General features: G+C 43.4%; 1 protein-coding gene across 1 annotated transcript; it reads right to left on the bottom strand.

The window, feature by feature from the left end:
* Positions 1 to 12,872: 12,872 nt before the first annotated feature.
* Positions 12,873 to 16,456, bottom strand: NKPD1 (NTPase KAP family P-loop domain containing 1). The gene is made up of 2 exons (XM_077455047.1): positions 16,336 to 16,456; positions 12,873 to 15,230 (listed from the first exon to the last, which is right to left on the bottom strand). Exons 1-2 carry the CDS (start codon positions 16,355 to 16,357, stop codon positions 13,042 to 13,044), a joined length of 2,211 nt encoding a protein of 736 aa, XP_077311173.1. The 5' UTR covers positions 16,358 to 16,456; the 3' UTR covers positions 12,873 to 13,041.
* Positions 16,457 to 23,990: the final 7,534 nt, after the last annotated feature.

Below are 23,990 nucleotides of genomic sequence, written 5' to 3'. Positions count from 1 at the left end.
AGTCACAGGTTTTGACTTTTGTCAAATTGACCTGTAAAGAAACGTCTTCATTTTTATAGTCCTGCTGTTTCTAGAGGAGGCCATAGCTCTTGAGGACAAGGAAGCTGTAGAATCTGTTCCCAGAAAGGCAAGCTGGGTCAGAAGACTATTTTCACCCAGTGATCCTGCCAGTAACCCACTTCCTTTTCTAGGGTAACAAAAACTTCTTCAGCCATACTGTATGGAGGAGCATAGATAACACCCTAGGCTCCTCTCAAGATTTGGACTACACACTTTCCCTTCTACACACACATCCCCTTCTCTTCATCTTAATTATATAATAAGTTGTTGTCTTGTAGTTCACAGACGAGAGCTAGGAAAGCCAATTGTTTGAAATGTCAGTTCAGTGCACAGGAACTGGATTTTCAGCACAATCAAAAGGTATTTTTCCTGTATTAACTTGTATGTACTTGGCCTGAAAAAATAAACCAGTTGCAGCCCCCATATCTATGGACTGGTAGAGCTGGCCATACACTAGTGGAATTTTATACAAACATTCTTGTCAGAACATTCTATAGCACTGACCCCCCTTCTTGACCTCGTGGACTGTGACATCATAATGGGCGACGACATCATCCGGCGATGTCCCTATATAAGTCGCCGGACGCCGCGTCCCTGTCATTGTGAGCAGAGACAGCGACGAGGCAACATCTCCTGAAGAGAAGAACAGAAGACGGTGACAGCGGCAGCGGCGAAAGAAGACCGGGCCACCGCTTGTAAAAAAGCGAGAAGAAGGCGCGGTGGCCAGGCAAGAAGAACCGAAGAGGGGGGACAAGACCCCCGAAGTCGGAAGAAGAGGGCGGCGGCGAAGAAGAAAGCTGGGCTACTCCACTAGAGAAAGAGCTAGCAGAAGAGCAGAAGATAGCGGAGGAGTCCAGCGAGAAGACCCCCGAAGATGGAAGAAGACCACCGGAGCTGTGCAATAAACTATTTTAACCCTTGTGTGTTGTGTTTTTTTTTGTACATTTTTTTCACAGGTGAATGGGTAGGGGTACATTGTACCCCATACTCATTCACATAGGGTGGGGGGCTGGGATCTGGGGGCCCCTTATTAAAGGGGGCTCCCGGATTCCGATAAGCCCCCCGCCCGCAGACCCCGACAACCAACGGCCAGGGTTGTCGGGAAGAGGCCCTTGTCCTCATCAACATGGGGACAAGGTGCTTTGGGGTGGGGGGGCGCTCGCTCGTCCCCACCCCCTTTCCTGGCCGGCCAGGTAGCATGCTCGGATAAGGGTCTGGTATGGATCTGGGGGGGACCCCCACGCCGTTTTTTTGGCACAAGGGGTTCCCCTTAGAATCCATACCAGACCTAAGGGCCTGGTTTGCTCTCGGAGGGGGAATCCACGCCAAATTTTTTTAATAAATTTGGCGTGGAGTTCTCCCTTGAGAGCTCATTCTCTGATTGGCCACGGCAAAAGTCGCCTGGCCTGGGGCGACTTAAAGTCGTGTTGTAAGTCGCCCCAAGTCGGGTGCAAGTCGTGTCCAAGTTGCCTCCAAAAGTCGTGTTGCCCCTGTGTGAACCGGCTCTAAGGGATTTTTATTTGCAAAAAAGAATAAACAAACACAGTCTCTCAAAGTAGGGTTAGGCTCGGTTCACACAGGGGGCGACGCGCCGCGACACGACTTGCCGCGCTGCGACCTGACAAGTCGCCCCCGTTCTGTACTACGGAACCGTTCTAAGAGGAGCGACTCGAGTCGCTCCGACCTAGAAAAAAGGTTCCTGTACTACTTTTGGGCGACCTCGGGCGACTTGCATTGACTTCTATACAGAAGTCGTTTGCAAGTCGCCGCTGAGGTCGCGGCAGGTCGTGGCGCGGCAAGTCGGGTTGCCCCCTGTGTGAACCGAGCCTTAGAGGGTGTAGGTAGGAAAGTCCAGGTACTCTTGAGCTAAATCAAAACAGACAAAGGAGTCTCTCACATTAGGAAATACAGAGAATAGCCATTCACAGCTGGATCTTCACCCTTATCTGATAGTCCTTCTCTCACCAGGCCTAGCAGCCAACAGGGTGTTTAAATCAAAGTCTCTGACACAGACCTGTTGTAGAACACTTGAATAAAGTCTCTGCCACAGACTTGTTGTAGAACACTTGAATAAAGCTGAAAGATGTAAACAACTCAGAGAACCCTCGTACAGTACTAGTATCTTGCAACCGGTCCAGCGATACCATACGAGACCAGATTTGCTTGGGGTCTTTCAACTTAGCCTACAGGCTCCTGCTGAGAAGCCAACCTTTGCGTGGCCTTCTCCCGAAGAGTCCTCCCCTGGATGCTTCTACAGTTGCTGGGCTTCTCCACAAACCGAGACAGCACCGGACCACCTTTGAATCCTGCTTTCAGTTACTTGGAGTCGGGTGGATCCGCACCCCAGGCCATGAGAGCCCTGGGGGCTGGTCAGGAGGACCAGGACCAAAGCACTTCTGGACCGGAACACCCAAAGCACGTGACATCAGCACCTTAAGTAACCTCTCCCAGAATGCACAGCAAGAGTGACATTCCCACTGGGCTGGTTCCGAGAGAGAACTGACACTTAATGAACCCAACTGAACTGCGTTTTAGCACCTGCCAGGGATGGCAGCGCCACCTATGGTCAAGCAGAACACAATGCAATCCAGCCAGACTGGTACTGAGGCCAAAATTTAGAGTAACTAAACCCAAAACCAAACTGCGGTTCCAGAAAATGCCAAAAAACACATAGTGCATGCTCTTCAGGAACCGAAGGTACAATTCTTTCTTACCATAATCCACTCATTTGGTCCAAAAGTCCTAAAAATTTAATCCAGACTTGCTATTTGTAGTCCTATATTAAGCAGGTTTCAATACAATATGTATGCTTTTCCCCAATAGAAAACCACATTCACAGTTAGAATTTTGTTCATTTGAGAAATATTTTCTATCCTGCTCTTATTAATTTTTTGGTCACCAGGGTCGGAAATGAATATTGATTTAACCCCACTAACGATTAGAAAATTGAATGAATGTTCTGAAAATCAAAATTTTCATACACAATTCTAGTATTTGGCCAGCCTAAAGCAATATTAACCACCCACCATAGATATACTGTGACAGGGCGGGTGCTCTTTGCCAGATCATGTACCTAGTATCAGGGGCATACCTAGAGCATTTGGCACCGGCGGCGGATCCTGTATCAGGTTTCTATTGCAATGCATGTTTAAGCTGACCAACTGTGTCAAAGTAATCCCTCTTCTGGCCAGTCCTACTCTGCTCTTCCGACTCAAATGTTACGGTAGACACAATGCCATGCTACAAATTCTGGATGAACATCCCGCATGCTGCCATAAATCTGTTCTGTCAAACTTTGCAAAGAAACACAGGGATTGGGATATTGGGATTTGATTGAGCACAGGTATATCTTGTATTACAGGCAGGGGCGGATTGACAAGTCATGGGGCCCCCGGGCAATAGGAGATTATGGGGCCCCCGGGCAATAGGAGATTATGGGGCCCCCAGGCAATCAGAGATTATGGGGCCACACAGTATACACAAACGCAAACACAGACAGTATACAATCACACAGTATACACAGACATGTTTCTATTAGCTGAGAAGGTACTGGAGAGGTGGGGCAGCTGTAATCTCGGGATTTTTACACCAAACGGATGTCGGTAAGGGACATTTCAGAGACAGATGAAAACATTTCAGAGACAGATGATTTAAAATGGCGGCGATCAGCAATTTTTATCGTGACTGCGACATTATGGTGGACACAACGGACATTTTTGACACATTTTTGGGACCATTGTCATTTATACAGCAGTCAGTGGTATACAAATGCCCTGATTCCTGTGTAAATGACACTGGCAGCGAAGGGGTTAATCACTAGGTGGCAGTGTAGGGGTTAACTGTGTCCTAGGGGCGTGTTGCTAACTTTGGGGGACATGGCTGTGTTTTACATATCACTGATCTCTGCTCCAATCACAGGGAGCAGAGATCAGTGTCACTGTTGCTAGGCAGAACAGGGAGATGCTTGTTTACTTTCACATCTCTCTGTTCTTCCTCTCCGTGAGGCGATCGCGGCTATCCCCGCGGCGATCGAGTCCGAGGGACCTGGGACCAGACTCATGGAGCTACCCACGGGCCCCCTGCCGCCTCTTAAAGGGCAACGTACAGGTACCTGATTTTGCCTGTACGTGCCCTTCTGCCAACGTATATAAGCGTGAGGTGGTCGGGAAGCGGTTAAGCAAAGAACTACTTTGTAGCACTTCAAAGCAGGAAGTAGAGCTTAAATAAGTTGTAATTAATCCTAAAAAATAAGGTTTTTATAACATTGATAAGATTTGATCTTGATATCTTAATTTAATAAGATTTATTTTTTAAATTAACAACTTTGCCATTAGAAAATGTAGGATTTTGGTTATTTTACTTCAATTCATAGTTACAGTACAGTTGTGTTTTGACATATTATAGACATAAGATTATAATATACCACTGATTTTTTTATATCATTTTTATTTATAAAAGTATATAAAATTCTACACATACATTGCACTGGTCATTGCATTCAGTAAATACGGATTAATACAACAGAGATGTGACAGATCAAGATACTGTTTGCATTTTCTGGTGCAAAGTGGGGTACAAACTATAAGAAAATGTGGCGAACGAACATACAATTTACCTCATTAATTCACAGAACCGGTGAAAGAAAATTTGTATGAAAATTCTCGTATGACAAAGGTTTTTCTTAGTTGTTTATTGTTTCCAATCATGCATAGTCTTACTTTTCAGATTTTTCTTGTACAAAAATCGTACGAAAATGGTACACATTAAGCAAAAATCGTTCGTTCTGTTCCCCCATAAGAAAATTTTTGGAGTTTTGGAGTTTGTCAGGAATCAGCTGTCAAAAGTTGTGTACACGCTATACAAAAATCAGATAAAAATTATTTGGATAAAAATGTTCACCCGATTTTCTTATAGTGTGTACGAGCATTTAGACTATACATTTTGTTTTCAATGCAATAGAAGCATAGAAATCTAAGGCCGCGTACACACGGGCGGACTGTTCGCCCAACAGTCCGCTCGTGTGTGGGCTTCAGCGGACAGTTTCAGCGGACAGTCTGACGAACAAAGTTTTTCGGAATTTCCGTAAGACTGTCCGCTGAAACTTGGTTTGAGCGGACAGTCCGCTCGTGTGTAGGCTTGTTCGATAAACTAAGTTCCGCGCATGCTCAGAAAGGATTTACACGCCGAAGGTTGCATTGCAGTGTATAGGACTTCGAATCTCTCGTCCCGTCGTACGTGCCGTTCACGTCATCGCGCAAGTTTTCAGCGGACTGTTCGTTCGTCGTGTGTGGTCAAGTCCGTTCATGCTAATTTTGAACGGACTGTTTGTCAAACTGTTTGACGAACCTAGTTGGGCGGACAGTCCGCCCGTGTGTACGCGGCCTTAGATGAGACCTCACGCACACAAGCGCCTGGGATGATACAATGTGAAATTTGGGAGTATCCTCTTGCCTGGGAGCCACGGATGCTTCATACAACCGGTAATAGAAATCAATGGCTGTATTAGAGCTGCATGATTAAACGTTAAGAATTATTATAGCAATTTTTTCCCCTGTTGTGATCTTGACAAAGTATTTCCCGATTCTCTATCTATGCAGAGAATTCTCTCTGCTCTGCTAAAGCTGACAAGCTGGCAGCTGTCAAAAGAAAGGAAAAAAATAGAACCCCCAAACATTATATATATATATATATATATATATATATATATATATATATATATATATATATATATATATATATATATATATATGATTTTTTTTTTTTTTTTTTTTTTTTTTTGTAGAGACCCTAGAGATTAAAATGGTGCTTGTTGCAATATTTTGTCACACTGTTTTTGCTCAGCAGTCATTCAAATGCAATTTTTTGGGGAAAAAATACACTTTATTGAATTAAAACAAAAAACTAACCAGTAAAGTTAGCCCAATTTCTTTTGTATAATGTGAAATATTTTATGCCATGAGAATCGTGATGTTTTTATTCTAAGCAAAAATATTGTGATTCTCATTTTGGCCAGAATCTTGCAGCTCTAGGCTTTATGCCATTATACACTGATATACAGACTGTCTGCATCCTGGGGCGTATGTTCATGCGCATGCACATGTCTATGCAAGTGCCCGTGTATACCTGCGTACAACCATTACATTTCTATGGGCAGCTGTATGCAGCACATATGTCTCCCAGGTGGAGAAATATACTTGGATTTTACACTGTAGGGCTGCAGGTGCTCATGTACATAAAGCTCACCACGGATGGGTTTTTAGTTTTATTTTTTCGATCAGCCAGAAGATCGAAAAAAAAAAAAAAGAACAGATTCCCCATCCTCACATCCAAGGTGCATTAAGGAATCCTCCTCGCTGCACTATTGTATTCTGACAGCGGGACTCCTAAGAACAGTGATTAGCGCTGCATGTACTGATCAAACACAAACTTTCCAGAAGTCCTTTTTGAGAGGAGTCGATTTTAAAAGGATCCAAATTTAGTTGGTCCCTGCTGAACTGGCAAAATTTCGATCAATTTATCTATGGCCAGCTTAAAGGGCTGTTCACACTGCCATTTGGTCCATGTGTACGACAGCCATTCGGCTGGCTTCTGTCAAAGGGGCATGACCAAGAAAGGTCTGATGATTGGCATCCGATCAGTGCCGGGGTAGATCACTGTACTAACATCGCATAGTTAGTACAGTGGCTCCTCCTGAGCTCTTCAGGTTTTTTTTTCGTTCAGGCCACTGAGTTGAAGGAACAAAAAAAAAAATGAATAGTGTGTACTAGGCTTTAGAGGGGATATCCTTTACGTTAGAGGGATTTCTTCCCATTCCTTGCTGTGTCTCCAAGGTAGGAATGCAGGACAATCTTCCCAATAGTATAAAAACTAATAGTGTGTACTAGGCTTAAGAGAGCAGCTGACTTATAATGTGAAGGGGGACCTCTAATGTGATGTGGGCCTCTAATGTGAATGGGACCTCTAATGTGAAGGGGGACCTCTGATATAAAAGAAGTCTCTGATGTGATGGAGGGCCTCTAATGTGATGGGAGACCACTACTGTGAAGGGGGACCTCTGATGTGATGGGAGACCTCTAATGTGATGGGGGACCTCTAATGTGATAGGAGGCCTCTGATGTGATGGGGGGGGCCTCTGGTGTGAAAGGGGACCTCTGATGTGATGGGGACCAGAAATGTGAAGGGGGACCTCTGATGTGAAGGGGGATCTCTAATGTGATGTGGACCCTAATGTGATGGGGGCCTCTAATGTGAAGGGGGACCTCTGATGTAAAAGAAATCTCTGATGTGATGGAGGGCCTCTAATGTGATGGGAGACCACTACTGTGAAGGGGGACCTCTGATGTGATAGGAGGCCTCTGATGTGATGGGGGGCCTTTGTTGTGAAAGGGGACCTCTGATGTGATGGGGACCTCAAATGTGAAGGGGGACCTCTGATGTAAAAGAAATCTCTAATGTGATGGAGGGCCTCTAATATGATGGGAGACCATTACTGTGAAGGGAGACCTCTGTGATAGGAGGCCTCTTATGTGATGGGGGGGCCTTTGTTGTGAAAGGGGACCTCTGATGTGATGGGGACCTCAAATGTGACCTCAAATGTGAAGGAGGACCTATAATGTGAAGGGGGATCTCTAATGTGATATGGACCCTAATGTGATGGGGACCTCTAATGTGAAAGGGGACCTCTGATGTAATGGGGGCCTCTAAGGTGATGGGGACCTCTGATTTGTAGGAGGACCTCTAATGTGAAGGGGAGCCTCTAATGTGAAGGGGACCTCTAATGTAATGGGGACCTCTAATGTGAAGGGGGGCCTCTGATGTGTAAGAGGACCTCTAATATGAAGGGGGACCTCTAATGTGAAGGGGGACCTCTGATATGATGCAGGGAGTTCTGGTTTGATGAGGGAACATATGATGTGAAGGGGGGTGGCTAGACCCTGTCTCTGCAATTGCTTTACTTCCTTTGCATGTATTTCCTTAGAAAGAATAACTATGTTGACTGGGAATAGCAGCATCCGGACGTTTTAACAGTTTACAGTATATAATCAAAGTCACTGCTGATGACTGCCTTGCTAGGAATCCTTCCAACTGATCTGTGTGTTGCTAACCTATTGGTGCTTAAACCATAACCCATAGTGGGTTATGGATCATAAGCTCAGCAAGAGCCTGTCACTCCCGAAATGAGGTAGTATTTACTGGGAAAACATTATCAGGTAGCATATTACTTGATTGTGGAAAACTGCAAAACGCAATGGCTTAGTGGTTAGTTTTTCACCCTTAGTGTCCTCAAGACAAATCCCAGCCAGGACACAATCTAAATGGAGTTTGCATGTTCTCCCTATGGCTGGCCATACATTATACAATTTTCTTGTACAAGTTTCCTTTAGATTTACAAAAGCCATATAATATGAGGTCAAACTTAAACACTCTGAATTTGTATGAAATCAGGCAGGCCCTTGCATGACATAGTTTAATGTAAATCTAAAGGAAATTGTATGAGAAAATTGTACAATGTATGGCCAGTTTAAGACATGCTAGTAAGGCCGCGTACACACGGGCGGACTGTTCGCCCAACTTTGTCCGCTGAACAGTGTTTGGGCGGACAGTCCGCTCGTGTGTGGGCTTTCAGCGGACAGTTTCAGCGGACAGTTGGACGGACAAGGTTTTTCGGAATTTCCGAAAAACTGTCCGCTGAAACCTTGTTTCAGCGAACAGCCCGCTCGTGTGTAGGCTTGTTCGTCAAACAAAGTTGCGCGCATGCTCAGAAAGGATTTTCACGCCGAAAGCTATAATGCAGTGTATAGGACGTCGTATTTTGCGTCCCGTCGTACGTGCCGTTCACGTCATCGCGCACGGTTTCAGCAAACTGTTTGTTCGTCGTGTGTGGCCATGTCCGTCCATGCTAATTTTGAGCGGACTGTTTGCCGAAACTGTTGGACGGACAAAGTTGGGCGAACAGTCCGCGCGTGTGTACGCGGCCTAAGTTAAATTGACTCCTGTCTAATTGTCCTTTGTATGTGTGTTTGTATGCGGTATGCATGTGAGATAAGGACCTTGGAGACTATAGGCTCCCTGAGGGCAGGGACTAAAGTAAATGTACAATATGAAAAGTGGTGTGAAAATTATTTGGTGCAAGATAAATACATCTAATAAATAAAAATCAAGTCAAATCATATTTCTTAATATCAGAAGCATCTGTATCCTAAGTAAGGGGTAAATTAATAAACATATTCTATAGTGAAATATAGGAGAAAAATAATACTTTATTGTAGATTAATTAGGTTCTGTTAGTAAATATTCAATCCTGTGAGGAGGAATTATAAAGCCCAACCTGGGAAAAATAAAAATCCTCCCTTGTAGTGGGGCTGTACCTGCACTGCAAGAGTTAATTGCTCATTTAAGCCTAGAGGACAGGAAAGGCAGTTCTTCTTATCTGACCCTCTGCTCCTCGGCAGATGGTGCTCCCCTTCTCTCCAGCAGTGGACCGTTCCTCGTTGTCCTCACGTTCAGTGCAGGGTTCTGGGCTCTGCATTGGTCTTGATGACGTCAGAAGGCAACCAGCTGCTAGAGTGCATCATGGAGATGAGGCTGCGGGGACCGGCCTTGCACCAAAGAAGAGCCTGTGTTCCTGTCAGATTAGGTAACCCATCAGATTTCGTAACAGTAGTGACGTTCCGTCGCGGCCATCTTGGTACACCTGCACTTGGCCACACTAAGCCTACAGTCTGAAGTCGTCAAGCGAACATCTTTTTACAACCACCGAAGTCTTACATTTTACATTTATTTTTACCACTAAACCAAGCTTATATCATGAAATACAATATTTAGAAGCCCGTGACACTGTTTTATTGTTGATTTTTAAAAGCAGCAGCTGCTTTTAAAATTCAACATCAAAACACTGTCATGCATAGCTCCCAACTGTCCCTGATTTGGAGGGACTGTCCCTGATTTGGAGCAATGTCCCTCTGTCCCTCTTTCCTCCTCATTTGTCCCTCATTTTGGTCTGATCTATATAGTTGTATATAAAATGCACTTTTTATCTTTCAAAAAGTGTTTCCCAGTTCTAAACCTTTCATCTAAATACTAAATTGCTGCATTTTTCAATTTTAAAAGCCAATATAAAGGAATAATAGTGGTATACAAAGCAGTTGTGGATTTAAAGAGGAGGGCCATCCTAAAATAGAATATTCCCTTAATATTCTTAAAAAAATAAAAAAAATAAAAACATTTGAAAAAAACATCTTTTTTACTTACCAGAAACCCCTGTTGCTAAGCAGTCTTCCTAATCTGCCTCTTCCATTTCCATGGCGGTGTTTCTTGAGTTCCTCCTCTTAGTAGATCGGCCCTGTTGCCTTCTGAGACATGTGTGTGACCCAGAAACCAACAGGACCATTCACAAAGTGCTGCGTGACTCGTGCATGCACAGTAGGAAACAGGCAGTGCAGCAGCAAGGCTCCACTGCCTGTTTCCCTTAGTTAGGATGGCGGCGCCAGCACCTGATCCGATGGACAGATCAGTCTGGGGGGGAGGGGGTGGGCCACATCGCGGGCTTGCTGGGCAGGTAAGGGTCCTTATTAAAAGTCAGCAGCTACAGTGTTTGTAGTTGCTTACTTAAAAAAAAAAACGGCCGGACTTCCTCTTTAATTAACCTTTTTTAAAGTTATTTCCCCTTTAAGGGGGCGTGGCAAGAGGCGTTTCCTATGCCTACATACGTTTGCTAGTAGGTGTCCCTCATTCCAATCTCAAAATAATGGGAGGTATGTGTCACGGACTTCTAAATACTGTATTTCACGATATAAGGTCAGTTTGGTGGTAAAAATAAGTGTGAAATGCAAGACTTCGGTGGGTGTAAAAAGATGTCTGCTTGGCAACTTCAGACTGTAGGCCTACTGCAGCTGAGTGCGGGGTGTACCAAGATGGCATCGACAGAACGTCATTTTGGTTACAGGTTTTGACGGGTCGCTTAATCTGACAGAACACCTGCAGAAGCAGACCTTCAGGTAAATAAAACTGCTTTTTCCTTCTCCTAGACATAAATGAGGATTTAACTCTTGCAGTGCCGTGGTAGCCTGACTGCAAGGGAGAGTATTTACTTCTTCTGGAGTTCAGCTTTAAAAAAATTAATAAAATAAATCAGACCCAATGAACCTGTGTAGGAACTGAACCTCAAACCGCTAAAAACACAGATGAAATAGAAATATAAGAGCTGTTTTAGCTGCTAAGGGATCCGTATCTCGGTACATTCAGTCCCGAGATAAACACAGTTCTGCCACACAGCACAGTTCTGCCACATATACAGTTCTGTCTGGCAGGGGATCGCACTTGGTCTTTCTTAGCTGCAGGTTTATTTTCACTTACAGTCTGCTCCCTACCCCCTCCCTGTGACTGGACAGCAAAAAGAAAAGCAGCCCACTGATAAGCTCATCTTACCCTCACTCTGCTCTCTCCTCCTTTCAGCATGTTCTTTGCACTGCAACACACCTGATTGGTTCCGTGTGCTGCATTTCACTTCTCCTCCCTGAAAACTTTTATACAAGGACAGAGAGAAGTTGCTACCAAGACAAATTAGGGTACTAACACTGCTTGCATTTAAAATATATATATATAATAACCACATTGATTTGCATCTTCAATATTTGCCTGGGATTCATTTTTAAAAAAGTGACTCAACTTCTTTCCAATAAGCATTTGGGAGCAGGGCTAATTTTAGCATTATGTGTAATCCTGGATCTTCCTACAGTGCATCTGGAAAGTATTCACAGGGCTTCACTTTCACACTTTCCACATTTTGTTATGTTACAGCCTTATTCCAAAATTTATTAAATTCATTATTTTCCTCAAAATTTTACAAACAAATACCCCATAATGACAATAAGAAAGAAGTTTGTTTAAAATCTGCAATTTTATAAAAAATAAATAAATAATTCACAGCCTTTGCTCAATACTTTGTTGAAGCGGCTTTGGCACCATTTAGAGCCTCAAGTCTTTTTGAGTATGATGCTACAAGCTTGACACACCTATTTTTAGGCAGTTTCTCCCATTCTTCTTTGCAGGACCTCTCAAGCTCCATCAGGTTGGATGGGGAGCGTTGGTTCAATTGGGTTCAAGTTTGGGCTTTGGATGGGCTCTGGATGGGCTCTGGATGGGCTCTGGATGGGCTCTGGATGGGCTCTGGATGGGCTCTGGATGGGCTCTGGATGGGCTCTGGAGGTCTACAGACAATTCCTTGGACTTCGTGGCTTGGTTTGTGCTCTGACACTCACTGTTAAATGTGGGACCTTATATAGAGAGGTGTGTGCCTTTCAAATCATGTCCAATCAACTGAATTTATCACAGTTGGACTCCAATCACTTTGTAGAAACATTGCAAGGATGATCAGTGGAAACAGGATGCACCTGAGCTCAATTCTGAGTGTCATGGCAAAGGCTGTGAATACTTATGTACGTGTGATTTCTTTTATTTTTAATACATTTGCAAAGATTTTAAACAGCCTTCTTTCACATTGTCATTATGGGGTACTGTTTGTAGAATTCGGAGGAAAATAATGAATTTAATCCATTTGTAATAAGGCTGTAACATAACAAAATGTGGAAGAAGTGAAGTGCTGTAAATACTTTCCGGATGCACTGTATGCTATGGAGGTGTTAAAGGCCTAACCTTTTCAACAAACACTTTTTTAGTAAAAGTTGATATCAATGTACCTTGCCTTTACTTATGCTGTCTATTAGTAATATATATATATATATATATATATATATATATATATATATATATATATATATTACAGTAGGAAACAAAACGAAAGAAAAGGCCTCTTTGTTCCTACACAGGAATAATTAAAGACAAAGAGATTCATTGAATGAGTCACAATCACAGATGATATTCCTCTGTTATTTAATAAAACCTTGGACTCAACTCACAAAGCTTTTTGCTCATGCATAAGGATCTGTATTTTAGCCATGTGTCTGTCATTTTTTGTAATATTTATTTTTCCATGCTTAGTTCTAGGGGGTCTTTAATCTGACTTTGCATTTGGTAGGTGGACTCTTCCTCCTTCTTTTGCACCACTATTATTTTCCCAGAAAGCTCATTTAATTGATAGTCATCCATGGCTTTCTGCTGAGTCTGTAATATGCATTCATTGTCATCTTCCTGCATTTGTGCTATTAGTTCACCATTATTTCTATCCTGAGACAGCTTTATTCCACTTCTGGTGGTATCATATTCAGGTTTACATTCCCCACAGTCACACTCTGTGCTGCACAGCTTTAAAGTTGGTGTTGTGTGAATGTTAATTTCAGCTTCTTCTATCACAACGTCAAATACTTTTTCCTGCATTGCTTTTATGGATCCTTCTCCAATATCCTCACAATCACATACTTCTGTTTTAAACCAGCTTGCCTCTTTCCACTGTGTCTTGTCAATTGCCATTTTCTCTGCCTCTTTAGACAAGTCAGGACCCCCTTCCCCAACTTTACTTGCATCATTGTTACAGATATCAACTTCTTTCCCTGTCTTATTTTTAGCAGCTTCTGCATCCTTCCAGTCATTTTGAAGGCTGTTGATTCCACGATGCAGCCCCATTTTGTTCTTTACAGAAAAATCCAGATTAATGGTGCACTTCAAAAGTCTTCTGGATTCCTCCACTGTGTAAGGGAAGTCTTTAGAAAGGAACCTTTGGAAAATCTCTGGATCTCCATCCAAATCCAATAGGTTTTTAAGACCAGCTTTCATGGCAAACAGTTCCTTACTGTTCTTCTTAAACACATCCCAAAGTAGACTATTACTAAACCCTTCCTCTGAGCCTTGTTGTTCTTCATCTTCCAGACACTGAAGAATCCAGCTTAGCCTACAGGGCCACTGATTACAGAGGACTACCCAAGCAGCTACAGATTTAGCAGACAAGTTGCACCATGGTATTTTACTCAGCATCATCAGATGGACCATAACTGGAATTGCATTAACAATTCGTTTCATTTGACAGATGCTGTCAGGAATGTATTCATGGAGAACTCCACGTTCACTGTACAAGGCATAAAATGCCTCTTGAATACAGTATGCAGGTTGATATATTGGTATGCCAACCTCTGAATCATCGTCTTCTGAGAGCTCTTCTCTTAACAATTTCATGGACTCAGCTATACCCGTTTTAGTACCTCGATTAGCATCATTTCTGCAAGGCCAGTCAATAAGATCCTCAGTTCTCTGTACAGCCTTTCTTAGAAGTTGCAGCTTTGTTTTCTTGCCAAGAGCTGGCACAGAGAATGGCAGAGTAACAGTGCGGTTCAAAAACATGTACCCATTGTCTGCCATGCCTTTCAAGGAGCCTGCATTCTCCAAACAGCTGACAATAATACTAGGGTCAACTACTAATATAGATATAAATGGAGATCTTTGTTCAGAAAGAAGAGTGTTCATGGCATCCAGTACCCCGACCACCTTTTCTGGTGCACAAAGTTCCAAGCTAGTAATCTGTAGAACCACTCTGATTTTTTGCTTCTGAAAAATCTCCATGTATTGGACCATCTGAGTTATAAGTTCTACCTCCTTTTTAACTTCATTCATAAAGCCCATTTGAGAACTGAATTTCTGGCTATTGACTAAGCGTTCAATCTTCTGTTTCTGACTAACTAGGACACTTTTACATAATTTATACAATGTCATGGCGATGCCTGAACCTGCAACAACTGTAGCCAAACTTCCAAAAACAGTACTGGCTTTCTCTTCACCTCCGTGGCTGCTGGAGTTTATAGGTACAACTAAAAGGAGCAAACCAACGAGAAGCAAAACAATAGTAACTACCAAAATGATACAGAAGGTCTTCTTAAACTTCCACTCTTTGACATCTTCTTCAAGATTAATCTTGGGGGCTGAGCCCAGGACATTAAAAACACTAAGTGGAAGAATTCCAAAATGTCGTCGTATTTGGTCACAGAGTGTGGTGACAAGACCAGCCCATAGACGGTCGCTACCTGCATACTGCCAAGCGCTAAAGTGCACAAATATGAACTGGATGCTTTTTCGTTCTAGGTGATGTGAGGTGATCAGAGGACAGTAGAATATTAGACGCCAGAGTAAATGTAGGAAGCCCCATCCATGAGGGCTAACTGGAGTTTGCTTTAAAGTTGTCTCCACCTTCTCTGTTATACGGGATGCTTCTTCTTTCATGCACTCTAAAACATATGAATTACAACAGATTACTAAACCAATATTTATTTATTTTTTAAATGTATGCATTTATTTAAAAAATCTGAATACGTTGGTGAAATTGTATTGTGGTTACTTTTTTTCTTTAAGTATTCTGTGAGTTCTACAGTATCTCTTATTCAGGGTTTTGGTGGGTTTATTCCCATGGCCGGAAGCTCTACTGTTGGCTCAGTGACAAGATCACAGGCACATCATAGACATACAGTTTTTGATCTATGAAACATTAAATGCTGCAGCTAAAAGATTGTTTTTTCTGAAACAGGAAGAGTTAGTACAAGATGCATGAAAGAAAATGCCTTATCACAGCAAGACTCAAACGTGACGTGAAACCAAAACAAAACATAAAACAGATCACCATGCTGTGTCTGGAAAGCCATTGTCATTTTGGACATTGGGCTTTGCACAGGTTATTGTTGAAAGACATCTAACAACATTTACTTTCTTAGAAAGCTCAACCTTTAGGCCCCTTTCACACTGACGTCCCGTTCAGGCCCGCCTGTCAGTTTTTCAGTCGGACCTGAACGGGTGCTCCATAGAGCTCTATGGAGCATCGGATGTCAGCGGTGACATGTCTGCTGACATCCGACCCGCTCCGATCCGAAAAAGTGTAACGGAGGAAAAAGCTATTTTTCCATCCGTCTGCGGATCGGATCGGGTGACGACGGGCACTGCGGTCCATCGTCATCCGATCTCCCATAGGGGAGAGCGGCGCTGTGACAGGTCCGTCCCTGCGCAGTATGCAGAGACGGACCTGTCATCTCCCTGCTCAGCGGGGATCGGCGGAGTGATCCCCGCTGAGCAAACGGATATCCACGGTGCGGATCAGAACTGATCTGCCCCGTGTGAAAGGACCCTTACTTTCTTCTTTAATAGTTTTCCCAAAGAATAAGGCATGTGGGAGCACACTGTTCTCTGAAGAGAGCTTTCACTGGGGTCAGCAGTCCAATCTGGGGTGCTATCTATGGTGACCCACATTTTCTTAAATGTTGTACAGTGATATTGTTTGGATTTAGGTTTTACATTTAACAGCTAATTAACTAATAAAGTTTAGATTATATTAGTTTTACTTACTTGTTATGCGATCCAGAAGCATGTAAACTCTGCCCCCAAAGGGGGCATATAAACCAACTGTGACTGGTGTAGACACTTGACATAATGCTTTTGACAGACATGCACAATAGATATCATCTTCAGTCTCCTTACCTGTAAGAGAAACTTTGAACTTTAGCTTGGACTTGCATTGTGAACGGTAGAGAACATCCACTGGGGTTGATATACTAAAGGAGTAGAGCAGGGGTCTTCAAACTACGGCCCTCCAGTTGTTCAGGAACTACAATTCCCATCATGCCTTGTCATGTCTGTGAATGTCAGAGTTTTACAATGCCTCATGGGATGTGTAAAACTGGACAACAGCTGGAGGGCCGTAGTTTGAAGATCCCTGGAGTAGAGTATGTTCACTTTTAAAGTGAATTTTCAGTTTGTAAAGGATATTTTCACTTAGTAATGAGGCTATGTTATGCTTGCTTCAATCATCCAATCATGTACAATCAAAAATCCTGTTTATTAAAATATAGTAGATTATATAAATTATATTAAACCTCCAGTTTTCTTAAGCATTGAGGGTTTCTGGACATTGATTTATGTATACAACTTAACTACTTCAGACCAGGCCATTTTTTGTGATACAGCACTCCGCTGCTTTAACTGACAATTGCGCGGTCGCGCGGTGTTATATCAAAACATAATTTATATTCTTTTTTTCCCACAAACAGAGTTTTCTTTTGGTGGTATTTGTTCACCTCTGCGGTTTTAATTTTTTGCGCTATAAACAAAAAAGACTGACAATTTTGAAAAAAAACAAAAACATTTTATTTTTACTTTCTGCTATCATACTTATCCAAAAAAAAAAAAAAAACGAAAACAAACTTATTCATCAATTTAGACCAATATGCATTCTGATACATATTTTTGGTAAAAAATTGCAATAAGCATATATTGATTGGTTTGTGCAAAAGTTATAGCGTCTATACCAGTGATGGGCAACCTTTATGGCGTGGTGTGTCAAAAATCGGCAAAAAATCGAGCATAACTCGCGTGGTGTGTCACTTCGACAAAAAAACATAATTTTGCGCAATTTATAGTTTAAACTACAAAAATGTATAATTGCAATATATAATTGTATTTAATAAACCAAAAATAAATTATTTAACATACCTGCTTAGTAACTTCTTTGTTCATCATTCGATTTCGTATGTTGCCCTTGATATTATTGAACTTGTTTGGGGTGCCGTGAACCAGGGCTGTGGAGTCGGCTGGTTCCAGCTCCACGTCCTCATCAACATGCCGCTCCAGCCCGCCCCTGCTATGAATATTCCTAGTGACGCGAGGGCATGCTGGGCATTGTAGTTACTAACTGTACCTCCCAGCATGCCCTCATACAGCCTATGGCTCTGCAGCAGTTCAGCTGAGCCAAAACTACAATGCCCAGCATGATCTTATACAGCCTATGGCTCTGCAGCAGTTCAGCTGAGCCAAAACTACAACGCCCAGCATGCCCTGATAGGTTTGGGATCTGCTGCAGACCCCAAACTTAAGTAGCATTATTGCTAATAATGATAATCTTTCCCCACTTTCCTTCCCCTGCTTACTGTGAAGGTTAGTCTGGCAGCGACTGCATTGCGGCCTGACTGGAGAGAGGCGCGCACTGTTCCCGCGCTCCTCTCCTGCGGGTCCTCCCTAACGTCCTCACCGCGCTGATGACGTATGTGCGCACGGCACGCACGCCTTACCAGCAGCCCCTGCGCTCTGAAAGGGGCTGTGCTTCACTGTCAGGTGGGGGAGATCACACGTCCCGCCCCCCCGTTCCTCCAGCACAGATTCTTTCATCCTCGGCGGCCGTGCAGGAGCCGAGGATGAATCGCATGAAATCCTGCGCGTGTCACCCCAAATGGCTACGCGTGTCAAAGGTTCGCCATCACTGGTCTATACAATAGAGGAAAGATTAAGGGACTTTTTTTTTTTTGTATTGTTTTTACTAGTAATGGCAGGGATCAATGATTTTAAGCAGGACTGCAAAATTGCGGTTGACAAATCTGACCCTAAGTGAAGCTTTTTGGTGACCAGTGACACCAATACAGTGATTAGTGCTATAAAAACGCACTGATCACTGTATAAATTGCACTGGCAGGGAAGAGGTTAACACTAGGGGATGATCAAGGGGTTAAGCGTTCCCTAGGGAGGTGTTTCTAACTGTATGGGGGACGGACAGAAAGGGAGTGGAGAGAGTACTGTTCCTGTTCACTAGGAACAGCTGATCTCTGTCTCCTCCCCTGTTAGAACTGGGATCCGCCTTGTTTACATTGTCAGATCCCCGTTCAGCCTACCATCATCACGATCGTGGGTGGCCGGTGGACATTGAGTCTGCCGGACCCACATGTAGGGGCTCCCATGGCGTGCGCGTGTCCGCAGTACCACATGTGCATGGTTTGTACTGCTGAACCGCTTTGCAGCAGAATATATGCAGAAAGGGATTGGCAAGTGGTTAAAGATTGTGTCAACCCAAGATCTAATATTCCTTATATGTGCTTGCTGTTCCATGTACTCGAAAACGTATTTTGTTCTCTTTGTATTGCTTCCTTTGTGTAAAATACTTGGGGATCCTGCCAGCACCCCTGCTTTCTTTTTAGAAATTGACAACAGTAGGCACGAGAGAACAGCATGGTCAGTTCTCTGGCTTTGCTGAGAACTCAGCTTGCCCTCCTCCAATGATCAGACTTCTGCTGCCCATCCCCACTCAGCCATTCAGTGGGAAGACTAGTGTGCTGCTGCTTTTCCTTCCCCAGCTCTCTAAGATCCTTATGCAGCTGAGAACAGGGGGTAAGTGATCATCTATAAAAAAAAAGTTGAAAAAAGGATATTTATAGTGTGTGTGTGTGTGTGTGTGTGTGTGTGTGTGTGTGTGTGTGTGTGTGTGTGTGTGTGTGTGTGTGTGTGTGTGTGTGTGTGTGTGTGTGTGTGTGTGTGTGTGTGTGTGTGTGTGTGTGTGTGTATATATATATATACACAAACGTTTTGCCTTTCATTCTATTCTATTTTAAACTGAATGGGCTGAGGTTTCACATATACTTTAAATAAAGAGCAGTTCTACCAGTTTACCTTTTGATGTCATTTTGTTTTCCAGCAGCATTATCTTCACTGTACAGATGAACTCATCACTGTGAAACAAGAAACTGAATAAGAATACTGAGAAATCAACCATTCATACAGTTATACTACTGCTAATGAAACATATTAAAGCATGTCTCTACCATAAACTTTTCAGTAAGAGGAAGGCAGAGTTTTACATTGTCTGTTTTTTTTTGTCCTTTTTCTTGCAATCTGTGTCCCATTGGAAAGATTCACTTCACTTTCTGTGTGTGAGACACAACAGGAAATGAGAAGAAATGTCTCCAAACTGAGAGAAAATCTTCTATTAAAGTGGTAGTAAACCGCAATTAAAGAAAAAAAAAGTCCCCTATAAGGCAATGTCATAATGTGCTAGTATGGATTGCATACTCAAACATTATGAGAGACTTACCTTAACCACTTCAACCCCGGAAGAATTTACCCCCTTCCTGACCAGAGCACTTTTTGGCACTGCGTCGCTTTAACTGACAAATGCGCGGTCGTGCGACGTGGCTCCCAAACAAAATTGATGTCCTTTTTTTCCCACAAATAGAGCTTTCTTTTGGTGGTATTTGATAACCTCTGCGGTTTTTATTTTTTGGGCTATAAACAAAAAAATAAAGAGCGACAATTTTGAAATAAACACATTATTTTTTACTTTTTGCTCACGCACCCCCCACCGCTTCTTAAAGGGCAGCGTACAGGTACGTGATTCTGCCTGTACGTGCCCTCCTGACTATGTTTATCGGCGTGAGGCGGTCGGGAAGCCGTTAAAACAAAGCCCTCCAGCATCATGCTGTCACTGCCGAGAGGGCTTCCATCTTCACTCGGTCTTCCTTCTGGGTTTGCGGCCTCCAACTACACGAGTGGCCGGGGGGGCACGATGATGTCTCGGCAGGGAATCTGATGTCACGGTATGCAGGGGCATTCAGAGTGCATACGCACGTGACATCACAGTGCAAGTTTAGGAGATATCCACAGTACCTACATGTAAGCCTTATTACAAGCTTAAAGAGGAAGTAAACCCTGATGAGTTTACTTCCTCTTTGATTCCCTGCAAAGGTAAAGCATAATGGACTACTATGCATCGCATAGTAGTCCATTATGTGTCACTTACCTGACACAGGAGCCAGCGAAGTCACCGCTGTCCCCGGTAGTCTGGAGCATCCATCTTCTCGGTGGGTCTCGCTGCTCTGCCGCTGTCATTTGGCGAAGTCGCGATTACGTCACTCCCGCGCATGCGCACGGTAGCCGCCACTCGCGGCATAACACCGTTGACAGCGGCGCCCTCAGTGCGCCTGTGCGCCGCTGTCTACGGCGCATGCGCCGTAGCCGGTGGTGCCTGTCTTTCAGAAAATATCTCCTAAACTGTGTAGGTTTAGGAGATATTTCTTGGACCTACAGATAAGCCTTAATCTAGGCTTACCTGTAGGTCAAAGTTGGTTGGAAGGGTTTACAACCACGTTAACTGTAGGTAAAAGATAAAAAAAATGGGTTTACTAACACTTTTATTGTTTCCAAAATAAGACTTATTGTTAGATTTCCCCTCACTTCCTATTGCAGAGACAATTGTAATATTTTGGATAGTCCATCACCTTATGACCCCTTTCACACCAGGGCGTTTTGCAGGCGCTATAGCGTTAGAAATAGCGCCTGCAAAACGCCCTAAAGAAGCTGCACCATTGTGTGTAGTGTGAAAGCCCCGAGGGCTTTCACACTACAGCGGTGCGCTGGCAGGACGTCAGAAAAAAGTCCTGCCAGCAGCTTCTTTGGAGCGGTGAAGGAGCGGTGTGTTTACCGCTCCTCCACTGCTGCTGCCCATTGAAATCAATGGGGCAGCGCTGTAATGCCGCCGGCGGTTTTAACCCTTTCGCGGCCGCTAGCGGGGGGTAAAAGCGCCCCGCTAGCGGCCGAAATGCGCCGCAAATCCGCCGCAAATCCGGCGGTAAAACGCCGCTAAAAATAGCGGCGTTTTACAGCCGACGCAAGGTGCAGTGTGGTGTGAAAGGGGTCTATTTCTTGGTGACAGTGGTCCCCAGGACAAATAGAGTGATTTATTTTCACTGGGAACACAGACAGTCATAAAAACAGAGGTATAGTCAAAGTTTTGGCTAGAGATATACTTTAAAAAGAAACAAAGCACGTTGTCTGTTGAGTCTGCCCTATATATATATATATATATATATATATATATATATATATATATATATATATCATTTATATATTTTTTAGTATAAATCTATGATCAACTCATGTGGGCAATATCAAATTAATTCACTCCACGCATTCAATTATATGTATAAGACTGGCACACCAAAGAATGGCAGCTTTGAATTTGTGAGTAATTGCTATAGCCATGTATTACATGATGCCACGATGCATTTATTCTAATTAAACACTATAATAGCTTGGAGAGGTGAAGACATTCCAGGTTGAAATCATATTTGATTTCGTAACAATATTTTGAAGATGACTTACTGTATATACACAAAGGCAAGCATTTTGTGGGCAAAACTCTCATTCTACAAAAATGTGCCTATTTGCTAAGAAAAAGTAAGCGATAGTCAGACTACAGCATAGACTATATTACCAAAAGTATTGGGACGCCTGCCTTTACACGGACATGAACTTTAATGGCATCCCAGTCTTAGTTCGTAGGGTCCAATATTGAGTTGGCCCACTCTTTGCAACTATAACAGCTTCAATTCTTCTGGGAAGGCTGTCCACAAGGTTTAGGAGAGTGTCTATGGGACTATTTGACTATTCTTCCAGAAGCCCATTTGTGAAGTCAGGCACTGATTTTGGACGAGAAGGCCTGGCTCACAGTCTCTGCTCTAATTCATCCCAAAGGTGTTCTGTTGGGTTGAGGTCAGGACTCTGTACAGGCCAGTCAACTTCCTCCACCCAAACTTGCTCATCCATGTCTTTATGGACCTTTGTTTTGTCACAATCATTTGGTGGAGGGGGGAATATGGTGTGGGGTTGTTTTTCAGGGGTTGGGTTTGGCCCCTTAGTTCCAGTGAAGGGAACTCTCAAGAGATCGGCTTACCAAGACATTTTGGACAATTTCATGCTCCCAACTTTGTGGGAACAGTTTGGGGATGGCCCCTTGCCGTTCCAACATGACTGCGCAACAGTACACAATTAAGGTCCAAAAAGACATGGATGAGCGAGATTGGGGTGGAGGAACTTGACTGACCTCAACCTAATAGATCACCTTTGGGATGAATTCAAGTGGAGACTGAGAGCCAGGCCTTCTCATCCAACATCAGTGCCTGAGCTCACAAATGCTCTTCTGGAAGAATAGTCATACATTCCCATAGACACACTCCTAAACCTTGTGGACAGCCTTTCCACAAGAGTTTAAGCTTTTGTAGCTGCAATGGGTCTGCCAACTCAATATTGAACCCTACGGACTAAGAATGGGATGCCATTAAATTTCATGTGCATGTAAAGGCAGACATCCCAATACTTTTAATATCATGTAGCTTCACATGGCATTTGCTTTGAAACAAAGTACACGTTTCATCTAATTGCCAAAATTTCATATTTTTCTTGATAAAGTTAAAATTAAATCTTTAATTGTATGTCTAATCTAAACTGTCAACATGACAGACACTCATAGGCCAGAGTCTATGGCAGTGATGGTGAACCTTGGCACCCCAGATGTTTTGGAACTATATTTCCCATGATGCTCGAATACTCTGCAGTGTAGTTGAGCATCACAGGAAATGTAGTTCTAAAACATCTGGGGTGCCAAGGATTGGCATCACTGGTCTATGGCATCAGTGCAAGAGAGGCAGCGCCAAAGTACACCACTGTCCATTTTATAAAATTCTATTGTGGTGTTTATATGTTTGACCTCCAGTGACTGGCAATCAGGATAAAGGAGCCAAGCTTGTTTCATCAAATCATATATTTAGCATCTAACAGGAACTAATAAAAATAGCCCCTGGCACATTTTTATACAACACGTATCAACATTATGAATGTACCCACGTCCTGTTTTGGTGTTCACCACATTGTATTACATCATTGCCAACAAGTTAGAGCAGACTTTCTCAACCTTTTAACCTCAGAAGAACCCTTGAAATAATTGACAGCTCCCAGGGAACCCTTGAAAAAAACAGTTCATTGGTGGTCTGTGGGAAATATCCCCCTATGTGATGGCTAGTAGGAAGAATGCCCCCCTTACAGAGGTAGTCAGAATGCTACCCTTATAGACAGTGAAAAAGATCACTTGGTTCACTTTACCAAGTGACAATGTTTCCTGCAACTATGCAGACACCATTAAAGTGGTTGTAAACCCTTACAAACCACTTTGACCTACAGGTAAGCCTAGATTAAGGCTTACCTGTAGGTCCAAGCAATATCTCCTAAACCTATATGGTTTAGGAGATATTTGCCCGAAAACGGGCACCGCTGTCTACGGCGCATGCGCCGTAGACAGCGGCGCGCAGGCGCACTGAACGCGGCAGTTCCAAAAATGGAGCTGCCGCATTTGTCGACTCCCGTGCGCATGCGCGGGAGTGACGTCATCGCGGCTTCGCCGAGTGACAGCG

This window comes from Lithobates pipiens, unplaced genomic scaffold (assembly GCF_037356315.1).
Source record: "Lithobates pipiens isolate NorthernLeopardFrog02 unplaced genomic scaffold, aLitPip1_a1.2 Scaffold_1, whole genome shotgun sequence".
NCBI lineage: Eukaryota > Metazoa > Chordata > Amphibia > Anura > Ranidae > Lithobates > Lithobates pipiens.
Note: the sequence above shows the minus strand (reverse complement) of the source record. Positions and strands in the feature narration are given on the sequence as shown.

What these genes read in the sequence shown, in the direction of transcription:
- NKPD1 (XM_077455047.1), bottom strand. Translation starts at nt 16,357, where the DNA reads ATGCTTCTGGATCGCATAACAA. An exon ending in GCTTCTGGATCGCATAACAA is followed by an intron (nt 15,231 to 16,335) that starts GTAAGTAAAACT and finishes CATATGTTTTAG; the next exon opens with AGTGCATGAAAGAAGAAGCA.